Source organism: Cavia porcellus, unplaced genomic scaffold, assembly GCF_034190915.1.
Source record: "Cavia porcellus strain 051 isolate PalLab524CR breed Dunkin Hartley unplaced genomic scaffold, mCavPor4.1 scaffold_20, whole genome shotgun sequence".
Lineage (NCBI taxonomy): Eukaryota > Metazoa > Chordata > Mammalia > Rodentia > Caviidae > Cavia > Cavia porcellus.
Window position 1 is genome coordinate 56495389 of NW_026947503.1, and position 20298 is coordinate 56515686.

Below are 20298 nucleotides of genomic sequence, written 5' to 3' on the forward strand. Positions count from 1 at the left end.
CACAAAAGTAGTAGTGGCTAGTGAACAGACATAAAAAAAAACCATTTAAATGATGAAATTTGCTTACCTTCTGAGGGTAAACAAAATCACTAAAAAGGGACCCAAGAAAGACCATACTTCCCTTAAGAAGGAACAAGTACAATGGATTCCACAACAATGTACCATTTTCTAATTAAATATTTTGGGAGGAAAAGAAACCTGGCCTGGATCCCAAGGACACAAAAGGGGTATCTACTCTCATGGTACAAATGGGATGGCCACCTAGAACATAATACTCCTTAGGAGTTCCTAGTTTAGAAAAAAAAAAAAACAGGTACTTGAGGAGATTATTTGTTTTAACAAATTAACATATCTTATTAAAATCAATCCAAATCAACCATATTGTCTCTGGACTAACGTATTAGCCTCCTAACTGATTTCTCATATCTATTCTTGCTCCTTTCCAATCAGTCTCCACAGAGAAACAGAAACGTCTTTCAAAATGACAACCTTATCATGGGCACTCTACTATTTAAAATTCTGCTTCCAATTTTCTTAGGATAAACATGCAAACCCTTAATCTAGTCTACAAACTCTATAGGACTTTCCCTGCCTATCCGTCCCAGTCACTCTCACTGTGTTCTCTCCCTCCCACTGATTCTCATCGTCACTGTTCTGTACAAAGAGCTTTCACACATGCTGTGGCCTCACTGGAGCTGGCTTCACCCAATTAACTCAGCCCCCAGTCAAACAAGCTGCCTGCCCCCTGACCTCCTGGAAGTCTTGTTTCAAATTCGATTAGCCCACTACCACATATCTTTCTTCTGTAGAACCTATCACAGCTGCAGTTTTATATTCATTTTAACTATGTTAACAGAAATAGCTCCTCTCCTATCAATTCTCAATGACATGAAAATTAAGAGATTACTTCTGGTTTTGGTAACTATGTGTACTGAGGATCTAATTTAGTGCTTGCCATGTAGCAATGGCTGAATGAATGAAAGGAAGGGAGGAAAAAAATATGTCAACTCTTAAGTCCTAAATGAGAAATTCGGGTTAATTAAAATTAACTAATTAAATTTACTTAGAACTAATTAAATAAGTTTAATAAATACTGGTTAGAATTCTGCTGCCATCAATTTCAGTCTATGTATTTTATGAAAATATACCAACGAGAGAAATCTTCTAATTTCTTTCGTGAGCCAGCTATGTGTTTTTATATCTATTTGCTTTAAATATTACTGTATTTTTGTATCTAAATAGATAGTCATATCAAACATACACACAAAATTATTTCCAGGTGTCAACTCAATCTCTGTTCATAGAAAAGCAGTTTCACAAAAATTTAGAAAAGGTACTAACATATCACATATTTAACAAATGCCCAAACAGAATCAATAATAGATAGCTTTAATCTCTGTCACTTACATATATATTTCCTCAAGGCTGTTGGATATATTCACACGTTCTTGCCCTCTAAGCCAAGGAGCACTGAGATTGAATAAAACACAATAAAGATCATCCAGGGTTGTATGTATGACTGAAACATAATTTACTGATGAACCCATAAAGTAGCTTTCCTTAATTTTGTTTGGTTTTTGACAAGGTCTCACTGTGTAGCGTGGGCTGGCCTTGAACTCTCCAGAGATCCTCTGCCTCAGTCTCCTGAGTGCTGGGATTACAGGTTATGTATGTGTCACCAAACCTTTTATTTCACTCTTTGAAAGTAATTTCATTAAAATGTTGTCTTGTGCTTGTACAAACCTATACAGTTCCAATATACTTTCTCTAACATTAATTTAATCCTTTCCCCAAAAATGACAAAACCAACATCAATATTATTCAGTTTTAATGTTTTAAAAAATATAAGTGATTCCATAGGTATCATAAACCTACCCAAGTTTACATGAAAGAACAGGTTATGGAATCTATGTTTTCAGGTTTACAATATTTGCCACAATATCAGCATTTCCCAGTGTTTTTCGAACATAGATCTTGGAAACAATTCTAACAAGTAAGCTGGCTGCCACGATTATAAAGCAAAAATAAATAAAATATATTAGGATATTTTTGCTTACAAACATGTCATGTTTATTATTTGCAATAAATAAAAATAAAAATTCACTGAACCATTTTTATTAGCAATTTTTTTTAAATACTTTTTTTTTTCTTTTGTCTTTTTTGAGACAGGGTCTGGTTATGCAGTTCAGGCTGGCCTTGAGCTCACCAGGCTCGAACTGGAAAGGATCCTCCCACCTCAGCCTCCTGAGTGGTGGGATTATAGGCGTGAACCACCATGCCTGGCTCTCTGCAGTACCAGGAATTGAACTCAGGACCTCGGGCTTGCCAGGCAGGTGCTTATGCCGCTGAGCTAAATCCCTTGCCCCTTTATTAGCAATTTTTATGGTTATGGTTTTTTTTTTTTTTTTTGTCTTTTTCCTTTTTATCGGTACCAGGGATCGAACTCACGACTGCCTGCTTGCAAGGCAGGCGCTTATGCAGCTGAGCTAAACCCCCAGCCCCATGGTTATGGTTTTTGAATGCTCCCTCAAAAACAATACTGCTCGTAGATAAAATGTTCAGTAAGATTTTTTATGGAAATTTGTTCACACAGTTCACACACAACTTGGATCACATGTCACTTGCATCATCAGGTCATGATTCATGAAGAGGAAGCTTGGACTTCTAAGGAAATGATTCGTCAGTAACAAGGGAGAAGGGGGAAGGACAACACCCAGCAGCACCGAGGGCACTTCCTGGAAGGTACACAGCCTGAACAGGAAGTTCACTAAAGAACTGTGGTTAGGTCTTCAGGCCCAGGTCGGGAAAAACTCAAAGGGGCGGGGCTTGCAAATCACTGGGCTGAAAAAAGAGGCAGGTTTTCTTCCCCATCTCCAAAGATGATATATAGCTATCTTATCCCTATGAATTCCATCATCTTCTTTATTCAGTAGCACAATTTAAAGTGTTTTCATAGCATTTATTTAAAAGCTTTACACCAAGTTGAAAAGGTATTTTTAATTTCTATACATCTTAAGAAAAAGTATTTTATATAAGCACAATGCACAATACAGAGAAATACCTTTGAAAATACAAACATTTTATAAAAATATTAATATAGAGAAACAGCTTACTTCAACTGATAAATAGGTGGAGCTGTAGCTGGGTATTCATTCGGCAGCATCACCTACAATGCAGTTTAAAAACAAATCTGTTTACACTTCATCATGGTTCAAAAATCACTACATTTATAAAGCTAATCATTCAACAAATTTCTAGCTTGCCAAACTCGAAAACCATTGTTCTGTTAGATCTTAAGAGAGAATCACTTCCTTGTATTTATGCTTCTAAACCAGATATGTTGTTAGTGACACTGCCAGTATTTTAAAGGAAAGCTAATTATTTGCAGATAAAGTATAAAAGCAATGAAAATTAGAATAAGGGTAAAAAGACCAGAGCTGAAAGGAAAAAGAAAACCGAACCAGGGATATTATGCCCTAACTCCAAATGGACAGTGACATTACAACATCATCCAGATGTCTTAAAAAAATACTAAAAAATACTGTGAACTATTATTAAATATAAAGATACCATGTAATAATGAATGATACATATTTCTTCTCAAATCAAGATTAAAAAACACCAAAAAATTCAACCTACTGTTATTTATGTTGAAAGTACAGGCAGTCATCGAAAAATAAGCACTAATGAAGAAGAGGGGAAGGGAAAATAAGTAGAAGAAAGATATGCCATGTACAGGAACCTAACCTCAATGAATATAGACATGACGTGCCATAACATGAACTAAGATTAAATAGTATCAACGAGAATGAAAATCAGGAGAGGAGAGTTAGAGGAGAAGGCAGGGATGGGGAGAGAAGGAGCAGGGGATTTAAAAAATAAGCTGTAAGGTACAGCTTAGCCCCATGATGACTGCAAACTGCATGTACTACAAACATGTGTTAATAAATGTTTTTTTCTTTTGTCTTTTTGAAACAAGGTTTGACTATGTAGGAGTGTCTGGCCTCAAACTCTGAGTGATCCTCCTGCCTTAGCCTCCCAAGTGCTGGGATTACAGGCATGTGCCATCATGCCCAGCCCTTCTAATAACATAGAAAAAATGAGCACTGAGGCAGAGAGCCACATTTATTTTATCCCAGCTACAACTGTTCTGAATAAAGGAATGAGAATCTACTCTATAAATCATCCATATTGTTAACCTACAGTTCCTCATAAATATTAACCATCTTTCCATTTCGGCCTTTTCCTGTTAGTTGGATGGAAAAAGGAAAGGAAGTTCAACTTCAGTCTATCAATGTTATATTAAGACTTTTAAGAATTAAAAGAACAGGACAAGAAATACTGAAGCCATCAATGAAAGCATGATTTCAGTGTTAGAATATTCTAACACAACAGAGAAGCACAAGTACAAAATGAACAGGTTTATTGACTTGAGGACCTGGAAAGGAGCACACAACCCATGGCGGCTGGGCTGTCTCCTTCAACCAGATACAGAGAGGGTTATATGACCTCTGATCGGAAGTGGTGCATGGGACAGCTACCGATGACATTTGAAGAACCTATTGGAATTCTCTGTGTGTTTAAAAAGGAAGAGCAGTTGCAATTAGGGCTGAAAAAGCAGCAGAAAGTGACAAGGGTTTTCCTCTTGGCCTTCTACCAGTTAACCACCGCCATAATTGTACAGTAATTTATACTAAGGCAAAAATCATTCATTCAGAGTGATCAAAGATTTAACCACTCATATTTAAATAATGAATTATGACAAAAGCCAAAAGCAAATTTAGAAAATACCGTAACACATGTAAAAATCATCATGAGAATAGTGGTCAGTCATATAGTCAACACTGTAATTTGAAAATGGCTGTAGAGAAACAGAAAAAAAAATTACCTGCAAGCAAATTGTCCACTTGGGATGATCTTTATCGTCACCAATTCTAATACAAAATACTCTGGCATGGTCATCCACGACACACCATTCTTCGCCATAAATGGCTGACAGTGCTTCAATTTCCTCATTCTGAAAAGTGATTTTAAAAAGTCAAGCAATGCACATATCCTAAAAACCTATTCTCACTACTTTATATGGTATTAGCATTCAACACCCCTATCCTGGATGAAGGATTCCACGATAAACCTGGAAAGGTCAAATGTTCATAGCTGTAGGTCACCACCACGTTCTACTTCCTGAGTGGTTTCCTGACACCCCTGCCACGCCTGGGACCAGCCTTAGCAGTGCATTACTGTGGCCTCTGTTCCACCAAAATGCATGAGCACTTCCGCGTCCTATGGTGAGGTTCGCCCGATAAACACATCTTCTCTGATAATCCTCTGGCCCTATGCACACCTCTAACAGCCTTGCTACCGTTCTGGTATTTCTGCTGAATATCTCACTCTTTACTTCCGCTCCTGATTTTTTTTTTTTTTTTAATTTGGGCCCAGAGTCAGTAGATTTTCTTGTCTCTTTTGGTCATCAAACTTCAAAACAGTTCAGAAATTATTGGCTTGGTTGGAGATTAAAAAGGGAAAAGAACTTGCACCAAACAATGAAAAATTTACAGGAAAGTATAGATTGCATTCAACTCAAGCTGTCCTCGTGGCCGCGAAGGGCCAGCTGTAGGAGTGCCCACGTGAACAGGAGGGAGCAGGCTCAAAAGAGCGAAGAATGTGAATTTGGAGGGATGCACAGAGAACCTGGGGTCTGTGTTTTTTTTTTTTTTTTTTTTTTTGCAAAGGTGAACGGAGTTCTTAAAGCCTAGTCCAAGGTGACTCGGCCGCTGCAGGGCCGGGGACGGAACCCGAGTTTCAGCCTCCTGCCGGGGGCACCCCAGTAGTGTGTGCATGACTGACGAGGACACCCAGGAGCAACTGGAGCGCGCCGGGAACACAGACCGCAGCGCGAGTACAGACGCGGCCGGGCTGCCGGGCTGATGCAAACGGGCCAGCCCCTGGCGGAGGAGGCTCGGGACCTTGAGGCGAGGCCGAGCTGAGTCTGGAGGGTCGGTGCCCCGCCCGGGCCTCACCTGCCTCTGGTCGTTCCCTGCGTTTCCCTCAGCCATGTAGCTCGGGAGCCGATTTACGGCCACCCGCTGGCCAAGTCCGGAAAGCGAGGGCAGGCAGCTTCAGAGGCCAGCTGCAGAGCGGCTGACCCGGAACTGCAACCCGGAAGCCCCCTCCCGCATCTGCTTCCGGGTTGCGGGGTCGGCTGGGCGTCTGCCCTGAGGATCTGCAGGAGGCCTTCTCGCCCCAGGCTCCTGGGGAATTGCCCGGGGCTGGAGGTGTCCGCTCCACTCTGAAGCTGGCAAGGTGGGGACCCCCAGGAGGCTTGGGGACTCCGGATCAGCACCACGGCCCAGTAGGGGACCCGACTTGCAGTCCACAGCCTCGGACTCGGCTCTACATTTCAAGGCAGGGTTTTTGTTTTAACAAATTTTAAGTTTCCTGATTTGGGCAAAGAATATTTTTTTTTAAATCAAAAACAGGAGAGGGGAGGCAGTTTCGATAACGCAAGGGAAAACCATATTTTCTCACTGTTGGGTTACGGTAGCGTTCTCTAACGTTCTTGTGATACGGAAAAATGTAACCTATTAAGTGCCACATGTTCAGAGTTCCAAGTCTGGACCCAAAAGAGAAAGGAGCGTTTCATTGGAAATAAGAAGAAAAAGAACAGCACCGAGGCCGGTCGTCAGGGGTGATTTATACAGCAAAATCACAACATGGGTCAAACTACAGTCAGCATGTAGGATTACAAGTGCAAGCGATTAGCTAACACAGATTCAGTAGGGAAACAAGTATAGGAAGAGGTATACGCAAAGAACAAAGGCATTTTTGGAAAGGGAGAAGATGTTCCGGTCACCTGCCGTGTGTTGATGCCTGTCTGGGCTCACTGGACCAACTGGTGCTGATTACCCTGTCCGCTCAAGTCGTTGTTATGGCTAGAGACATGCAGAGCTGGCTGTTCAGATTTACCTCCAGCCACAATCTTTGTGTCTGATTTTCTATGCTGACTCCATTCCCACTCAGCGTTTTAATTTTTATCTAATTTAGGTGCCCATAATACGTGAACATTTTTCCTGACAACAGTTATACCAGTCAGCATATGGATCATTGTTTTATTGCTAAAAACAAAAACTGAGTTAATGTCATTTCTTCCCCATTGCAAAACCCACATTAGGTGTCACATTCCAACATACTGGTTATGAATTATATCAGTCACCTAATTAAAGGTACCTCAATTGAGACATTCATTCTGATACTTGGCAAACATGTAATCCACCTCTTTCTTTTCTTATATAAATACATGCACAAAAACAGACAACCTAAAAATACCACATATTACCTTTCTACCCTCTTTAAATCATGAGCATTTTTTCTGGCCACCTTTAAACTTTTCTCAGATTAAGGGTACACTGAAAATATTAATTCAACAGACATTTGTGAGGCTCTTATTGTACCAAACTTTGGACATACAGAACCAAATGTTATAAACTGCCCTTAAAAAGCTGAGATACAGGGAAACACAAGTAAATCAACTATTACAACAGACTGGAAGTGTATCCTATTGCGTTAGTGATACGTAGAAGAGACAAAAGCCTTCTGCAGTACTGTGCTTTTACGTGCCTGTTGTTTGTGTCTAGATGTCACTCCAACGCCTCATGCAGTCATAGGTGGAGCTTTTCAAAAGTGGCTGGAGCTACAATGTGTGAAGCTTGGATTGATTCATGGTGCAGTGTTAGGATTAAGGGTGTGAGTGCTGCCTGCCATAAAGGACATAAAGCAGCATGTCACTTTTTGCTGCTTGCTTGCTTACTTTTGCTATCTTTTGCCTGCCATGAACTGTTTCTCTTTTGTGATGCCCCTCTGTCATGCCATCCTGCCTTGGAGCCAACAACTAGGAGCTTGATCTACAAACTGTGAGTCAAAGTAAACCTTTCCTCCTTTAACTTTGGGTGTCAGGTATTTTGTCTCAGTAACAAGAAAAAAGTAACAGACACTTTTTTCTTTTCTTCATTCCGAAGTCTTTCTTCATCAGTCTCATCATCTATCTTACAGCTTCTGTATGCACTTTAAAGGCCATGGAGTCCTTCAGTGAAAGCTTATTTAACACAAATTAGAATGCAGTGTTGAAACCACAGTAGTAGAACAGAGGAGTAGCAATATTTAGTTACCCCTCCTCCCTTCCAGTGGCCCCTCTACTGAATATCGAAGTTTGAAAATTACAGTATCAGGGAGTAATGATGTGGCTCAATGATAGAGCACTTGGCTAGCATACAAGAGGCCTGGATTTCATTCCCATTATTGCAAAAAAACAAATGAAAAGACATTAAAAGTTAGCTTTCTAAGAATAGCACAATATATCCAGTTTATTATATATAGTACTGCACTTCTTTAACCCAAGCAACACAGTCTGTTTTACCTTCTGCAGATTATACCCATGGTTCTCTATTAAGTACTACTTACTCATAACTTTAATTCATTTTTTGAAATCTGATTCTAGGCTTTGTTTGTTTGGGTACTAGGAATTGAACTCAGGACCTCGTGCTTGCCAAGCAAGCACTGTGCCACTGAGCTATATCCCTGGTCCTGAACTCCAATTCTAAATAGAATTGACTCATTGTACCAAAGGGAACAGGGAAAAGAAGAAAAAAGAAAAAGAAAAATTTCCCCTATTTTTCTGTCTTGCTTAAACATGTGACCAAAATACAAAACCTTAAATAAAGGCCTAAACGTGGATATCTATATATCCAAAAATACCCAAATATCCAGAGCACTGTGGAAAGAGAAAGAGAGAAGTAAATACTGAAGTTACAAATGCAGTAGGCAAGATATATTTTGAAGAATGTATTTCAAGAAAACAAGACAGCTGGGCATAGTGGTGTAATGGAGTACATTTATAATCCCAGCACTGAGGCTGCTGAGGCAAGAGGATCACTGCAAGTTCTAGGCCAGCATAGTAAATTCAGGACTAGCCTGAACTACACAGTGAGACTTTGTCTCAAAAAAAACAAACAACAACAAAAAAAAGTGTATGGGCAGTTCAGCTGAAAAAATGTGTGAACTTGGAGCAGTCACCTAAGCAGAGATTGGGGATGCTCTTCAAATAGACCCAAACAGAAGAGAAGTCACTAAGCCAGATTCCGCTGAGTTATATATTTATTTACTAGAATGATTACTGGATGTCTCCCTTAAACTCAGTATGCTCAAAACTGAGTTCAATAGCTTTAAAAAACAAAAACAAAAAACCCCCCTTATTCCTCCTGACAACCCTCAAACTCCTGCTTCAATAATTGCTCAGATTTTAAATTTGGGAGACATATTATGTGTGTACTCTCTCTTCTTCCTTACCTCCATATCCATGTAGCAAGTTTTGATGGTTGTGATTCCTTAATATTACCTGTCCTCCTTTCTAAGTCTCTCTGGTTCCAACTGAACCATCTTCAAGTTATCTTGCTCCTTCTGCCAGAGTAATAAAAAAATGTACAAATCTGCTCGTGTCTTTCTTTGGCTTTTCTGAAACAAGGTCTCGCTGTGTAGTTCAATTCAGGCTGACCTTGAACTCACTATGTAACCCAGGATGGCCTCAATTCTCCTGCCTCAGCCTCCCAAATCCTGGGATTACAGGCATGTACTACTACGCTTGACCTGACGATCTCTTTCTGTCTTTGAAACCCTTCATTCATCCCCAGCTAGCTTTCATGATAACACTGCAACACCCTAGCAAAGCATTGTATGACTTCAGAAAAATAAAATTACTGTAATGTTATACAATAGACCCTGTGTAAGGAATATCTGAGCCGAAATGTGCAGAAAAGTCTATAACCAGAGTGAAGGAAGAGAGCAGATCTGTTTAACTGGATGGTAACTGCACAAGTCCTCAAGTGATCTGGGGAAGATGCCCATAGCCAGATCCCTTAGGATGCCCACCTAGAAGAAATATAGTGACTGGCTGAACAAGGCCATTTATGTAGGATAGACTTTGGAGCCCACTATTGTTGGAACAAGGTGCTTGAAACTTTCAGATTGAAAAACAATCTGTTCAAACAAAGGGTCAGATTTGTAACTATATAGTAGCCCTCTGAGCCTCTTTAGGCTCCTTCCCAATTTTCTCTCCAGGTACTTCCTCTTAATAATTTCTTGCACACTGAACTTCATCTTGATGTCTTCCTCCCAGGACCAGGCTAACAGCTTAGATGGTCCCAGTGCCTTGGATTCCTATGTAAGCAAACTGAAACCCAATTTAAACATAAGCTTGTCTAATCAGAAATCACCAAGGACTTCATACTGTATAAGGCCTTGGTGGCTTCTGTATGTGCAGACTAATAATCAGAAACTGTCAACTAACCTCTAACTGGAGATTTTCCACTTGAAAAAAAAAACAAGTGTTTTCTGTCTTCTTTCCACAGACATCTCATAAAAGTTCCCCCTTGTTATGGTTTGTATGGAAAATAACGCCCCCTGTGTTTGGAAGATCATTGGATTATGAGAGGCACTGTAGCTGACTTGCTGTTAGGCAATGGGGGCTGGCCGGAGAGGAAAGTCATTGATGAGTAGGAATGGTGTAGTGGGGTGAGTGGGAAGGGTGTAGCTCCCCAAGGCCTCCTCTGACTTGGCTTCCTGAATCGCATCAAGTGAGCAGCTTTTCTCTGCCCAAGCCTTCCACCATGCCTTCCTGCCTCAAGCCTGGCAACCATGAACTAAAAACATGAGCCAAAACAAATGTCTTCTGCTTTAAATGGTAAGTATATTGAGTCCCAGTGCTGAGAAGGTGACTAAGCAAACCCTTCTGCCCCCTTGGCAGAGTACTGAACTATCTGTGGTCTAGTGATGCCCAATGTATGAATAGCCAGCTGCTGAAATAAAATCATCTAGATACACTGTTGGTGATGAACTGTTTGCTGTGTCCTCTATTTCTGTGTTTTTCTTAGCACCTGATGATGAAACCAAACATACTAGACTCCACCCAGTGAATGTAGAGGCTATTGCTTCTCTCGTGCCATTTATCTGTACGGGGCCAACAGGTAAATCCAGCATGGCCAAGACAAATGATAAATGTACAAGGATTAAAATGTCATATATTAAATTTATACAAAAACCTTTATCAAGGAAGTAGTCAATACTAGCAAGCAATTGGTGAAGGAAGACTATTTTCATATTATAATGCCACCATAATTAACACTGCAATCTGAGGTTAACTGACAAGTATGTAAATAGTAGCTAGAAAAAAAAAAAAAAAACGATGCCCAAGGCATCTTCCGTTTTAGAAGACTTGAGGGGAATGAAAGAGTGGTACTAGGGTTTACCTGTAGAAAGCTATGACATAAGGACCCTGTTACACCAGCTCCAGTCAGCAGCCCTGTTTCCTAAACAGGTAGCCTCACCCCTAATGAGTTATGTATGTGCTTCACTTCTCTCCCAATGACCGCATAATATACCATAGAAAGCAATCCCTCAATAGTTAATGGTGGTCAAGAGGAGAAGGTGTTCTGTGGTCATTTGAGTTTCTCATCACCCTATTAAGCACACCTAATCTGATAATTCCATGTTATTTTTTTCAGAACACTTTATATTCTAATATGTAATGTAAATCCATAGAGTAAATAGTGTATAACTTTTCATAGGGGATTTGACTAAGGAATCTCCCCTTCCCTGCCATGACTCACTGAAATCTTGGAGCTATAGAATTAATAGAGAATCTTTTGAGTAGTGTCTTGGTGTTTTTAGCATCCTTATAACTCATATTTTCCTAGTGAGAGTAGTTCAAGGTTGTTAAAGCCTTTTTTGGCTTAATATTAAGGACCTAGAATCCCACTGGCCAAAAAGACTTTTTTATTTTTTTTATTTTCAAGAAGTATCTTCTTAAGAAATATACCTCTAGGGGCTGGGGATTTGGCTCTGCGACATAAGCGCCTGCCTTGCAAGCAGGCAGTCGTGAGTTCGATCCCTGGTACCGATGAAAAGACAAAAAAATATACTTCTAGAAGGAAGAATTATTGTTCATTATTTGTGAAAACTTTACTAGGATTAGGAGTAGCCAGGAGGATTAGGAGGGAGTCAGGATAACCTTTCCTTAGCATTATGCATTCCCCCTCTGTGCTAGTGCACAACATCCTCATTTTCATAGATTTCCTTACCCCTTTTTTTTTAAGTCTGTACTTTCAATTTATTCAGCAAATATTACTGAGCATCTATGTTTTGTGTCAAGCAGTCTGCAGTGCTTGAGATACATAAATGAGCTACAGTGACACAGGTCTATGCTTTTGTCAGGCTTACATTTCAGGAAGGGAGACAGAAGCAATACCAAAGTAACTAGAATCCATACCATGTTACATGGTGACTAATACCAAGGAAAGATGAATGGTAAAAGATAATGATAGCTTGAAATATGGCTAGGTGTCAGGGTTTTTAAATTTTAAAATAAGAAAGTGAACACAACAAAACATTGAGGGTAGTAAAGAAGTTAGCCACACAAGTTTCTGGAGGAACAGCTGGTACAAAGGATGGAAGCAGTCCACAAGGGGGGTTGGAAGGGAGCCGAGCAAATGGGGTGAGCAGTACCAGCCAGAGACGGATATTCGGTGTTCATATAGATTATGTTACACTTGTACAGTAAGTGAATTGGCTTTTATTCTAGATGGGGCCTCTGTGGAAAATTTAAAGCTGGGGTAGAATATAGTCTAATTTTATATTTTTAAATGATGGCTTTGGGTGATGCCTTCTTTATGTGACATCTTTAAGTTTATCTGTTTCTGAAAGTTTTTCTTGACCAAACATAGAAAATGAGAATACAATTACCTTCTCATTTACCTCGAAATCTGTGCTCAGAGAAGGTGGTATATGTGAAATAACATATCAGTTAAGAAATACCGTTTATCGACTATTGCCTTTGAATGGAATGGTCTTTCCCCTGATCTTTGGGTGACTGGCTCCTTATCTCTCAGTTGTCAGTACAAGGGTACTTCCTCATCAAAGACTTTCCTGACTGTATCATTGAAGAATGTTTTCCTGTCCCCTTTTATGATGCTCATTAAAAAAAAAAAAAAAAAGACCATCAGGGACATACTGTAACCAAACTGGGTTTATTGATGACACAAGAGCAAATAAGAAAACATGGGATGGCTTAGTAACAAAGTTTTAAAAAGGACTTGTTAGAGCATTTGGACCTGTGCTCAAGGAACAGGCTTTGCTCTGGGTTGGGGCCTATCAGGAAATAATATCTTAATGGATCTTATTTGGGAGCCTTGAGCAGCAGAGTGAGGCTAAAGCTACAGTTGCTAAAGCAGCAGCAGCTTTCATTCAGATTATCTGAGAGAGAGTTGTCATGTTATCAGTTTGCAGTGTCCTTGGCTTTGTCCATGTTCAGACACAATTACAGAGTGGTCTTTTCTCACTTGGTCACAGTCATAAAATGACTCAGCTGTATGCTCAGCCTCCCAACTAACAAGGGTGGTCTATTTTCCTTTCCACTTCTAGAGCCTTGTGTAATTTTCTTCACAGTATGAATCAGTATCCAACAGTTACCAAACTTAATGTGTTTGTAGCCTGCCTTCCTCTCCATATAAGCTCAGCAAGGGCCCAGGATTGTCTTATTCATCATTGTATTCCCAGAGTCAAAAGCAGTCTTGGCATGTGGTACGTACTCAACCAGTGTTGGTGCAGTGGATGCAAAGTTAGGTGGCTGGGAAAAGGGTTCATCTGGAGGTGAGAGGTGGGGAAAGGGAAGAAAGAAGATGAAAGTAAACCCCTGGTGCAACAATCATTTCAAATCATCTCTGGGGTGGCCATGTCTTAGGACAGCGGTGGGGAACCGATGGCTTGCATGCCACATCCAGCTGTTGACTATTGTTGAAAGCTCTAAATATTTTACCACCACTGTTTCAGCATATCTGTGGTACAATATCTGATCTGTGTAGATTTAAAAAAACTAAGAAGAATGAATGACCTTTTGAATTCTAATTAGTGTGTTGTGAGATTGTGAAATGATAAAATCTAGTTTACTCTGTTGGGATAGAAACAGAAGATATTCTAGCCCTTGCCTGTTTGGATTATTTTTACCTCCAGAAAAATGGAACATGAAAAAGAAATCTCCTTCACCTTCCTACTGTGTTATCACGAATTGTCTTTTCAGAGCTTTGGTTTTAATGCCTCCCCGTCCCCCACCAAGATTTCTTCATGTATGTCAGAGCAGATATTTCTTTTCCTTTCATTAAAATATTTTGTCTAAAGTATGTCTAAATATCAGTCTGTGCCTTCCCCTTACATCAGACGAGGCTGGTAATTCTCAGCATTCCGGGGTTTGTTGATACTTCACTCTAGTCAGGCGTGTGTTTTCCCTTGGTAGCTGCTTTCTTTACTTATAAGGACACCGGTAATGTAGGGCTGGGTGAACCCTAATCTAGTCATGTAAAATAAAAGTATACAACCTTAATTTGATTACATCTGCAAACACAATATTGTGAGATAAGACCACATTGACAGGTCCTAGCAGTTAGGATCTCACTATATCTTGAGGGGACACAGTTCAACTCACATCAGGCACTTGTACTGGTCTTGTGGTGTCATATTAATACCACTGCATTCCAGTGAGTGTGCTTGTTAACCTCACAAAAGAAAACTGAACAATGGGATATTTGGATATTTTACTGGGGAAGGGTAAGAGGCACTGTCCTGAAAAAGTCCCATGTGTTGTAGTGGGCAAGCCATTGAATGCTTATTTTGTTCTATGTGCAGCATACTATGTAATTCACTTGTAAGAAAGGTAAGAAATTGTAAAGGAAAAGATGAAACTGACTTTGCCAGTGACTAGCTGTATGATCTGACAGCTCTGTGCCTCAGTTTCTTTATCTGTGTATAAGGACCCATAATAGTATCTATTCCATATGATTATTTTTTTAAAGTGAAATAATCTCAGTAAAGGGTTTAGTTCATTGCCTAGCACATAGTAAGCGTTCAATAAACATTGTACACATGTGTAATGATTGCCATTATGTTTTATATTTTTAGCATAAAGTTTGTAGAGATATAAGTTTAGTAAACATGTTGCAGAAAAATACCCTATAGTGTTTCATATAGTAGACAGTGTGAAGTTTCTCTATGTTACTGGTTTTTATTGTTTGCTACTTGGAAGTTTCATGATGGCTGCTAATGATATGATATTAGGAACGCACAGTGCTTGTCATTTGGAAACTGCCATGTGAAAACCCCAGGTCTGCTGTGTGAAAAGAACCAAACTCTTAACCTATTTTTATAAACGGAATGGGAAAACAGCTTTTCCTTTCTCATCTCCTGCGACCTACTTAGTTATCTGAAGTTTATCCTCATATATTCCCTGCACCTGTTTTGATCCTCCGTACCCTTTTTAGTATGTCAGGCAGTGTGTCTCTTGCAACTACTTTCTAATATTTCTGTTCTCTCTTATAGAAAGTATATACTGTAGAACAGTACCCTTTCCCATTACTGGAAAAGGATACTGTTCTATAACTACCCATCATTTCTTTGTCTGAATATGAGATTGATAATATCTATTTCATATGATTATTTTAAAAAGCAAAATAATGTTTGTGAAGGTTTTAGCACATTTAGAGTTTTAACAGGAAGCACATGGCATGCCCAGAGGATTTAACTGCACAGAGACTAAGGAACGATTTACTTATTTTGTTCTATGTGCAGCATTCTATGTAATTCACTTGTGAGAAAGGTAAGAAGTTGTAGGAGAGTTGTTACTGAACAGCATGGACAGCATGAAGGGACTCCACAAGACAGAGAAGCAGCCAGGGTCTTGTAGCTTCACAAAGCTGTGTAGACCTCCAGGATTGAAGCGAGACAGACAGAGCTGGTGCCATAGAAAAAAGCCATGGATATAGAAAAATGCAGCCAGTGCTAGAAGGTAGGGACAAAGTGGAAAGAGGAGCAATGGGAGGATAAGGTGCTACCTGTACGCCTCCACTCTTCCTGTTCATACCTTCCTGCTGCTACAGCTGATCTTCTGACCCAGCTGGAAAGCTAAAAGCTGAGGAAACCCAGACAGTTGAATCCCCAGGGGTCAGCCTCCCAAGAGACAGAAGGGCAGGGAGTGGATCAGGAAGGCAGATGGACAGTTCAGCACAATCAGTCTGCAGTGTGAAGACATTGGGAGGACAAAAATGGGTGGGAAGAAGTGACATCAACCACTTTCAGACCCTGCATAAAATCTCTATAGTGCGATCACTCACGCTCTCTCCACTGCTATTCACTCCTGAGGCCGTGTATTCACAGAGGTGGTGGTTGCAGTGGAAGGAACGGCTGTGCTACGGACCACATCGCACTGGATATGAAGCCGTGGAGGTTCCAGCCTTGTGTGTTTCACATAGAGTAGCGATGAGTGGGTGATATAATTACACAAGTGACTCCACTGGGCAGCTTCCTGCGTTTCTTGTCTCTCCTGAGTTTCTAAGCATTTGATCTTTCATTAATGTCTGTGAGATATTTACAAGTGGTCGTTTTATTTTATTACTTTTGGATTTCTGAGACAGGGTCACACTATGTAGTTCAGGCTGCCTTTGAACTCACTGTGTAACCTAGCTGGCCCGAGTGCTGGGATTATAGCTATGTGCATCTCACCTGGCTGCAAGTGCCTGTTTTAGATGTTTCATTGTAAATGCAGCATTTCACAGCCAAATCAGAAACTTTCCCCAAGCTATCTTGCTTTCATGTATACTTAGGTTTTCCATCTTACTTAGTCATCATGTAAGTCATTCAATAATATTGAGACTTGATCTGTGCCATACTCTGAGCTATATATTGAGAATATATTTTTTAAAAAACTGGTTTTAAGAAGCCCACCATCTGCTAGAGTTATTTATGTAAACAGACAATCCCTGAGTATGGTCATATGTCATTTGAAAGGAGGGTAGAGGGGGAGATAGATTGGTGAACAAGATGTTCCCTCCTTTCAATGTACTTCTAGTCTGGTTAAAATATAAATCAAGAGGTATTTTCATCACACTGATAAATGCTTTCTTGGGAGTAAGCAAAAGGCAAGAGAAAGTCAGAAGAGGTCAGTCATCCAGGGTCATGAAAGCTTTTAGAGAGTTGTAAAGACTTCTCTCCAAGCTCAGTGTGTAAACCATGAACATCAGCAAGCAAAGAAACTGGAGAAGAGTCCAAGGCACAAACGAACATGGCGAAGGCTCTGAAGCCTCAGAGGCTGTGTCGGTAGAAGCTGAGAACTGAAGATTGCTGAAGTGTAAAGCAGCATGGCAACAGTGCAGAGAGAATGTGATCAGACAGGGCCTTCTGATGTTAAGGGGTGTTGACTACATCCCCAAGGCCATTGAAAGGCAGAGTTAAATGTTGAGCAAGAGAATTTGTTGACCAGATTTAAACTTTGGAAAATCTGGTAGCTACAAAGTATAGGTTAGTTAAGAGGGGTGGCAGAAAAGGTAGGATGGGGGACAGCAGAAGAGAGTTAAGAATGCTCACCTCCTAGATAGAACATAAGAGGAAAGCAGATTTGGAAGGGGGATTTGCTCTTTTGGTTGATTAGTAGGTGACAAGTTCAAGAGTGATGCTGGGATGTGAGATTCGGGTATGTGATCTTATACAGGGTTTTCACAGTCATGGGAGCATATAAAACTAAGAAGTCTATGGAGACCTGGAGTTTAAGGCAGCACTTGTAACATCTAGGGGAAGAGCCAAGGACAAGAAGCTCAAGAAGCTGGGCATGGTGGCACACACCTGCAATCCTGACACTCAGAAGAGTGAGGCAGGAGGATCACAGCAGGGTCAAGGACAGCCTGAGCTGCCAAGTGAACGCAAGACCAGTCTGAACTATGTGGTAAGACCCTGTATCAAAAGAAGAAGAGGAAGAGTGACAAGATGGGAGAATCACAATCTCAGGGAAACTGAGTGAAGAGCATTCTTAGAAGGCCAGAAGGGTCGCCAGGGTCAATTGCTGCTCAAAGGCCAAATAAAGGCTTGGAAAGGTCCATCGATTTTACAAGGAGGCCTTCACTGTCCTCAGCAGGAGCAGGTTCAATGGAGTAGTAGGAGCAAAAGCTGGAGTGGACAGAGCGTAAGAGGAAACAGCCAATGTAGGTCACTTTCAAACAGTTTGAGCGTGAAAGGGAAAATAAAATGCTTGGAGTCCGACTGCTACCATACTAGGCTGACCAGAGACCACTTTAAGCCTCTTCCATCCCACTGTGCTTTTTCCCCTGTTAAAGATATATAATCACAGGTTAATGAGGCCCGGTAACCATGGCTACACCCCTAACTCCAACCATTCTTCAGCCCTGCTCTTGTGTCCCTGGCAGGGAGCCACAACTCCATTTCACCGGACCTTTCCCCCTCATCCCATTTTGACTTTTCCTTTTACAGTCCCCATATAAAAGACTTTACAGCCTGTATGAGAATTACCATTCTGGTAAAAGTGCTAGGGTGGTTCCACTCAGATTTGTTCTGAAATAAACCTGTTTTGTTGACCACATACTTTTGTTTTTTCCTAACTGGCAGGAGGATTTTTAAAGGATAGCAGAGATTGAAGAGCATCTAGCTGTGGGTACACCTTGAGAGTGTTTGAAGATCTAGAGGAGAGATGGAGTGAGGTAGCTGAGGAGGTAGAAAGAGAGACCATTGATACAAGGAGAGGTTCTGGCCTTACACAGGAAGGGCACCTCTTGCTTTATAACAGAAAGCAAAAAGAGCAAGGATCTGGGTGTCAGCCAGTTTGTTGGTTTTACAGTAGGCTAAGTCCCCCAAAAAGTTTTGTTTTGGGAAAAGATTGGTATATCAGATTTCTTTGTAAGCTGGACAAAGTGTATCTTATACACCTTTGACACAAATGTACAATGTATGTTGCTTTGCACTTGCCAGCAGTCCCTGCCACATCACTGCTGCTTTTCCTCCTGCTTCCACACATTCCAGGCTCTGACTGAGCACTGTGCTCCTGTACACCACTGCACTGCACGGTAAGCACACAGCAGCACAAGTGCGATGATGTCTGGAAGACACGTGAGCTACTTCCACTCTCTGTTCATAATTTGAAGTCTTTCTTTTCTGCAAGTTTACAACTTGAATGTTAGCCAGTTGAGGACTTACTGTAGTTTTAATTATTTTGAGTAAGTAGTCAGAGATGCCAGGTAAAAGAAAACTCACTGTGAAAAACACACAGGTGGTCACCTTTAAGTAAAATCACAAAAGAAAATACAAGAACGAAGGGTAAGAATAGTGAGACAAAGATTCTTCCTTTCCTGGAAAAGACTCTTACAGAGTACATTAAAGTTACTTAACAGCTTTAACAGCTCCTTCTCATCTTCTAAGAACCCAATTCCCAATTTCAAGAAATAATAGAAATGGAACCCAGCCTTCTTACACCCAAGGAACCCACCCAATTTCAAGAAATAATAGAAATGGAAAATAACCAGTTTCTTTTGAACTCCTTTCCTTTGAAACAAGCCTGTTGCTGTACTCTGCATATTTATACAAGAGCAGGGCAAGAACCACGGTTTGAATTCATTTGGAATCCCCTTGAGAGAGACATCTTCATGAGCTATTTCCTCTTATTATTTCCAAACTCTTCATGTCCTGTGATAGTTAACTGTGGCATCAACTTGTGTAAGAAATGCCCAGCTCATCAGCTTAGCAGGGTTCTGGCTGTGTCCAAATAATAGACTTACTGAACAGGGAAGACACAGCCTGGCTTTGGGTGGCACCAACCCTTAGTCTTAAAGCCTGGATGGAACAAAAAGGGAAAGAATAAGGCAGTCTTGTTTCTGTCTTCTTTGGGAGAGTTCTGATCTTTGCCTTTGTCTGTGCGTTCATCTTCAGGTTTCCATCAGCCTAACAGTGCAAATCCTTTGGCTTCCAGATACAAACTCAAATGGGACTCTGCAGTGAGCTCCAGGCTTTTGGTTTTGGACTGGATCCTTTGGATCTCCAGCACTCCAGCACCCTGTGCCTTCTTCCACACCTGACTCCGCAGGTGGCCATTGTAAGCCTACCTTGTAAATACGTATGTGTAATGCCTTGGTTCACAAACACCTCTGTTTGAAGAACAGTTCAGTTCAGAAACAAAAGCATTCAGCAGAATGCTTGAAAATGCTTCCATTTTCAAGCTCTATATTAGAAAAGATCATAGCCATCTTCCTCACACAAATGCAAATATAGCAGTCTTCTCCAAAATAATAAATTATGTTCATAAACCAAGGTATATTGTATATACAACATATCTATTATCTCTGTATCTTATAATAAGTATTTTCCTCTAGTGCACATTTTTATTTTGCCACCTTATTCATTCTTTGATTACACAAAACCGTAAGCCTA

At 40.5% G+C, this 20298-nt stretch overlaps 1 protein-coding gene across 2 annotated transcripts in view; it reads right to left on the minus strand.

Moving 5' to 3' along the window:
- Nucleotides 1-6164, minus strand: part of Impact (impact RWD domain protein) — a 30897-nt gene extending 24733 nt beyond the window's left edge. For both annotated transcript variants that reach the window (XM_013157224.3, XM_003474107.5), the window contains exons 1-4: nucleotides 6021-6164; nucleotides 4889-5017; nucleotides 3114-3166; nucleotides 1408-1470 (exon numbers count right to left, since the gene is read on the minus strand). In XM_013157224.3, coding sequence (XP_013012678.1) covers nucleotides 1408-1470; nucleotides 3114-3166; nucleotides 4889-5017; nucleotides 6021-6056 — 281 coding nt within the window. In that variant the 5' untranslated portion in view covers nucleotides 6057-6164. The remainder of the gene's footprint in view (nucleotides 1-1407; nucleotides 1471-3113; nucleotides 3167-4888; nucleotides 5018-6020) is intronic.
- Nucleotides 6165-20298: the final 14134 nt, after the last annotated feature.